The sequence below is a fragment of the Podarcis cretensis genome (genome assembly GCF_951804945.1).
Source record: "Podarcis cretensis genome assembly, chromosome: 13".
NCBI classification, from domain to species: Eukaryota; Metazoa; Chordata; class Lepidosauria; order Squamata; family Lacertidae; genus Podarcis; species Podarcis cretensis.
Window position 1 is genome coordinate 47,831,374 of NC_137182.1, and position 6,656 is coordinate 47,838,029.

Here is a 6,656-nt window from a genome sequence, read left to right on the forward strand (position 1 = left end):
CACTGGAAATTACCATCAAATAATCCTCAGGTGTGTCTTGGAGGACATCCCAAATGTCCATGTATAAGAAGGACCCTGAGTTCCCATTGAGGAGAAGGACAACTCTGATCCTAAACCCCCATTGCCTTGCAGGATATCTTCAGGAGCAGAAAATACTAAGGAGAAAACACCACATAAACCCAGAGTGGAGTCCCTAAAATGGTTGGGTGGCACCTTGTACATCATCTTCTGGCAACTTGTGCAGGCATCTGGTACCAAACGTATCACTCTGCTTTCCTTTGGACCACATCAGTGAGGCTGAGAAGGGGGTCTTGTCATCTGGGCAGTCCAGGACCTCCATACACACTGCCTAAACTTGTGCTCCATGGAGCTCACTTTGGTGCAGCTAACACAGTGATAGATGGATGCACGCAACAAGCTTATATAGAATTAGACTGCCTAGGGATTCTGGGTGGTGGGTGGGTGGTAATGGCATATCTGTAGTGGAAGTTCTTTATTATTATAAAAAATAATAATCTAACTATGAACCACCAGTTAAAAGTCATTTAAATGGAGGATGATCAAAATAGCAGTAGAACTTCTAAAATCGATTCAATGTGATTCATTTTAATTAAATCTCGAAAGGAGCCTTAGAAAGAAGGGAAAGAATGAACAAATGAACTCATGAAGGAAAGCTTCCTTGGAAGTACCAGCAGTATATATCAAGCAAAATTGTAGATTTATTGGACTTTCAAAGATGCAGCAGCTTGAGATGTTATTGTTTTCATATTTAGACAGCAGACTTTTTGACTAGGGAAACATAGAAGAGAAAGAAAGAAAGAAAGAAAGAAAGAAAGAAAGAAAGAAAGAAAGAAAAAGAGACTGTTAACCAAATAATTAAGAACATTTTAAGCAAATTTGTTGCTTATGGATACCTTATGGTTTGCTTTGGAAGTACAGGATATAAATTTAGTAAGTACACAAATAATAAATATCCAGTTATATAATTTACAACGCCTTAAAACAGTGGTGGGGAATGTCCCTTTTACAACCATATTTGACGTTTATGATCTGTAGACCAAATAAAGTGATAACTTCTGGCTATTGGTAATGCTGGGTGGTGGAGAGTAACCTGAGTCTAGGTTACTTGTTAAAAACTCTTGTAGACACAAGGGAAGTTAAAAAGACATTTTCAGCAATTAAGGAGATATTTGGGGTTAAGGCCACAACATTGAATTTACACCAAAAGTTTTGAAGTTCTCTGACACTTTTCGTGTTAGTGAAATATTCACATGATTTGCATACACTGAAAATATCACTACTTACTGTTAGGTGGATTATTTTAATAATGGGAAATTCCTCATGTTTTTGAATTAGGAGAAGAAATGTGCTGCAAAAGAAGAAAAAATACAATGCAACCAGCCATTAACGAACAAATAAATGGAAAAAGAATTGATAACCAAAACACTAAAAGGCAACCTTCAGCAAATTTCAAATGGGCTTCCACACTGACATTTTGTAAAATTAGCCACACTTAAAAAATTGCGATTCCACTCACCCCTAAGTGTTTTTGCTGTACATCTTCCATTTTCTGTTTTTAGAGACGTTTTGGATGGGGATAAATGATTCAAATGCAGGTTTTTCCTAAAATGTTTGAATGTTACCGTTTGTTCAGTCAGTTTGTAACAAGCTGTCCTTCTTGACAACTTATCCAGAATATACATTCTCTTCTATCAAGGACAGCTTTGATTGGGGGTTATTTGCTCACTTTTGTCTTCCAAGCAATTAATTGTTCCATTTGTCCACTTTCTAACAAGAAGCACTTGTCCAAATCTCTGAACATGGGACTTAAAATACATTTTATTAAGTATGTCTTGGAACACAGGAGTCTTCATGTTTCTCAAGGGACATGGCAAACTTCCAATAATGCAGGGTTCTCCAATGGCTATTAACAAGTTTCATTAACAGGTAGAAAGTTTTCTGCAGATTGAACTCACATGAGAAAGGCAAATGGGAAGGTGGCTTACTCATCTGCCGAATACCCATTTGGGGAATTTCAAGACTTCCTTAATAAAGGCCAACTAATACTTTAGAACAGCTTTCCCAGATCTGGTCCCCTTGGCTATGTCTCCCATTATCCCTGATCATCAGCCATGCTGACTGGGGCTGTTGAAAGTTGTAGTGCAAAACATCCGGAAAGCACCTGTTTGTTGAGTGAGATGATTTAGATGAAGAAAGAACAAAGAATAGAAAAATAATTACTGATGGAAATTTCCACCTGGATAAAATAGAAGACTTATGGAAGCAGTGTTCGGTCAGAAATCGCTGCAGTGAATTTGTGTCCAGATTTTCACTTTTTGAAATATGGCAACCCTAATGAAAGGGGGCATTTTAGGGGCATGGTGGGACCAGAGAGAAAGGGAGCTTTTCCACCAATGCTATTTCCATCCCCCAGCCCCTGAGTTAATTAGTAGCAATAAGGTTTAGTTTTCAGAGCTGTTGTTTCTTTTTATAAAAACAATCCATAGGTCATGACTAAATAAAAGTGTCACTTTCGTGATTTAATAAGGATCTTTCAACAAATTATGTTGTCCCATAATTCTACCCAACAACAAACAACAACTGAAGAATTTGGGTCGCACAAACACACATATTCTTTAATCAGTTTGCATACATTTGCACTGCACTGTTCAGGTCTAAAAGGTTTTCCAGATCATGCAAAAATATAAAAACAGATTTAAAATAAATGTCATCACTTTAGAGCATGAAATAATAGAAGATGAGTAACTCTCAGTGTTAAAACTACTTGAAGACTTCACTTAGTAACATGAACCAAACATCAGAATATTGGTGTGGGACTGAAATTCTAAGGATATGTTGATTGAAGTTTTAAGTGTTTGTTTGTTTGTTTGTTTGTTTGTTTGTTTGTTTGTTTGTTGTTAGTTGGCTCTACCAATTAAATCTGAAGCAAAACATCCAGGTAACTTTGAGGGGAGAAGAGCTTTCATTGGAAATAATCTCCACTCTAAAAGTAACTAAGGATCTTTATTTATTTATTTATTTTGAAGTACGGATAAGTTATCTCCAGTTAGTCAGTAATTACCACATATTGAGTTTAAGAGTTGCTTTCTTGTCTAAGTCACTTCTTTCTCTTCAGATTGTCCATTCAGATACAAACAACCACTCTCAGTGGTTTTGGAACTGTCAAGTGCATCTTAGTGCAATTTCAGATTCTTCTCAAACCCAAGAGATTTAAAAACCTTAAGAGCTTTCATAATCATCAAGGGCCCAATTTGTGGAAGATTTCTAGCTCTCAGAGCTTTTTCAATAGCATAAGTCTCCAAGATGGAAATATAGTGAAGACTTTCTCTGTTCCACAAAGCAGAAAATTAATGCAGAAATTAATCAACAAGGGCATGTTATCTGTGAAGGATCAACTCTTTTGAAGAAGAAAACAAACTCATCCAAAGTACTCCATACACAATTAACTCTTTTGATGATTTATTTTTTTTACCTTATTTATTTCATAAAAGAAAAAAAAACCCCAAAGCAGCTAAAATACTTTAGAGGATTAGAGGACTTTCTTTGCAATCTCATTAGCTTCCAATTTTTGCTAATCTTTGCCTATATGCTCTATTTACAGGATGAGGACTAAAAACCCATTCAGATGTTCCCATAGTGTGAAGTATTTCATAAGTTAAGGCAGGCACCATCAAACACCTCTGATATAATTGTCTGACATCCTTATTGCTATTAGCTTTTAGGAATCACCTGGTGAATTCTGATCTGATCTTGTAGATCTTTATTACTAATCAGGAAATACACAAATGCACACATTTTCTAGTTTTCTAGTTTTCTTGCTGCAATATACACATCATGAATTAGAGAAGCATCATTTAATACTTTGGAATTGACTTGTGGCAAACCTGCCCAAATATCCCCTGACCACATTAGACTACACAAGTCATCATATCCAACACTGAAGCCTTGCCAGGGCCATCCTATGGCTATGTTACAACTGTCACATTCACACAAACACACCCTTAGGGCAGGGGGAAACTGCAACATTCTATAAAAGATTTGCATTTTTTATTTTATTCATTTACAGCATTTACACCCTACCCTTTAGTTTTAAAAAATGTTTTCAGAGCAGGTTGCAGAGTAAGTTCTAAGATGGTTCCTCCATTAGGTTCACAAACTAAAAAGACACGACACATAAGGAAACAGGAAAGGGGAGGGAGGAGAGAGAATCTAGCTCAAGCACAATTCCTTAAAGTTATAGTCCTTACTGTTACATCTGGTTTTGGTGATCATTCCAGTTGTCTTTCCCTTGATAAAGAGCAATCCCTCTCTGGAAACATTTATACCTCTCCTTCTAGATAAGATTTAGGAGGTGACAACTTCCAGGCATCTCCTGTCACACAGATCTTCCCTTATTCATGTCATTTTATGGAAAAGAATTCAACCTAATATGTTCTATTTTATTTATTTCACTTAAAAAAAAGTTGTAAAAAATGCATGAAAACAACCATAGCACAAAAGTAAATAATCATTCACAATAAGAAAGCCAAAGTTGAATTTGCCCACAGTCGTATATGCTTTGTGTGTGACATAATCTATCAATAAAGACGTAAAAAATGCGTTATGTGATCTTTGTAGGCCATTCTTTCCATTCATCTTCCAAAGAATGCAACAATAATTTGACAATCCAACACAATTTGATGATTTCTTTTTTTAAAAATATATATCCAACTGTACATGAAAATTCAAACTATTCCTTACGCTTCTGCCACAAATTTATTCTGTCAGCTCCCAACATCTTTAATTTCTCACCCAGTTTCGAAACATCTCTATAAAGTAAGTCCGCATTTCATGAAAAGGGACCATGGTGAGCTATGCGTGAGTTGCCCAATGCCACCTAACTGAGTTCATAGTCACAGTGGGTATGTATATGAAGGTGCTAAGATCTAATGTCCCATTTCTCAGGCATACCTGGGGAAAATAGCACAAGTATCTGGGTTGATCAGATGTGATTTCTGAGTTCTGTACATTTCCCAGTGAAAAGTTCCACTAGACCCAATCCCATCCACATTGTGCATAATCCTCCTTTCATTTACCATTTGTTGTCCTCAAATACTTTATTCCTGGTGAATCCCTTTTTCAGGGCATCTTTCACTTCCTTGTTCCTGAGTGTATATATGAAAGGGTTCAGCAGTGGAGTGACTAGGGTGTTTAGGAGGGATACCAGCTTGTTCCAACCCAAAGAGGCATGTCCGCTTGGCCTGACGTAGATAAAGATGATTGCCCCATACAGCATGATGACAACCATCAAGTGAGCAATGCAAGTGGAGAAAGCTTTCTGCCTCCCAGAGGCTGACGGGATTCTCATCACGGTGGAGATGATGAAGATGTACGAAACCACCGTCATCAGGGAATTGCAGAAGACCACAATGGTGGCCACGATGAAGACGATCCACTCTATGGGGCGAGTGTCGGTGCAAGCCAGCTTCAGCAATGGTCCAACGTCGCAGTAGAAGTGATTGATGATATTGGGGCCACAGAAAGGCAGGCGGAACACTAGAATCGTCTGCACCAAGACTGTCATCAAGCCACCAAGCCAAGAGCCACAAGCCAGCTGAACACAAACCTTACTGCTCATGATGGCATGGTAGTGGAGAGGGTGGCAAATAGCCATGTAGCGATCATACGCCATGGCGGTGAGAAGGAAGAATTCGGTGGCCCCCAGGAAAAAATGGGAGAATGCTTGAGCTTTGCAACCAGCTAGGCTGATTGATTTCTTGATTGAAAGTAAGTTGGCCAGCAGTTTGGGTATGGTCGCGGTCACATAGATGATTCCTAAGAATGAAAGGTTTCCAAGGAAGAAGTACATTGGCTTATGTAGAGTGGTGTCATGGACTACAGTGGCCACGATGACAATATTCCCAGTGACAGTCAAGGTGTAGATCACCAAGACACCCACAAACACTAGAATTCGCACCTTTTGGATGCTGGGGAAGCCCAGTAAAATAAATTCGACCACAACTGTTTGGTTTTCCATCATCACCTGCATTAAAACATAGGAAAGAGTTACAAAACCGGGTCAGAGAGATGTTCTATCTAGAAGGTGATTCTATTAGGGATGGGTGAATCTGTCAATTTCTGGTTCTCTCTGTTTCTCATTTATCTAGCCTCTTCACATTTCAAAACCAATTTTGCATGCTTTTTAAAGATATAAATTTTCATGCTCACTTCTCCCCACTATATGCATTATTGTATGTTTTACTTGACTGGAGAATGGCATTGCTAAATTGGGAGAAACACAGATTATAAAGGACGGCTGTGTTTTGGGTCATGTACTGTTTCAGAAATTGTAGTAAGCTTGCATTTTAACATGAACTGAATTGGGTTGCTTCCCTATCCCTAGATTCTATCTATTGGCACATACCCAATTCACAGATCTTAAAGGCCAATAGCTCATAAGGCTCATAAGCAGATGCAATGGCAATATCCTCCCATGCTATTAGTCTCCAAAGAAAAATTGTCCTCTGTAACTATCCATATATACAGCACAAAGAAATAATTACATTCTCTGGAAAAGAGTCAGGATTCCTGCCTTGCTGGGTGTTGCACTAATAACCCTTCAGGTTCCTTCCAATACTACAATTCTATAAATCTAT

The 6,656-nt window shown here is 38.0% G+C and overlaps 1 protein-coding gene across 1 annotated transcript; it reads right to left on the reverse strand.

Annotated features, from left to right (window-relative positions):
- Positions 1-5,092: 5,092 nt before the first annotated feature.
- Positions 5,093-5,869, reverse strand: LOC307200521 (olfactory receptor 6X1-like; the record flags this gene model as incomplete). Its single annotated transcript, XM_079949061.1, has 1 exon — positions 5,093-5,869. One exon carries the CDS (start codon positions 5,867-5,869, stop codon positions 5,093-5,095), a length of 777 nt encoding a protein of 258 aa, XP_079805187.1.
- Between the last annotated feature and the right edge of the window lie 787 nt (positions 5,870-6,656).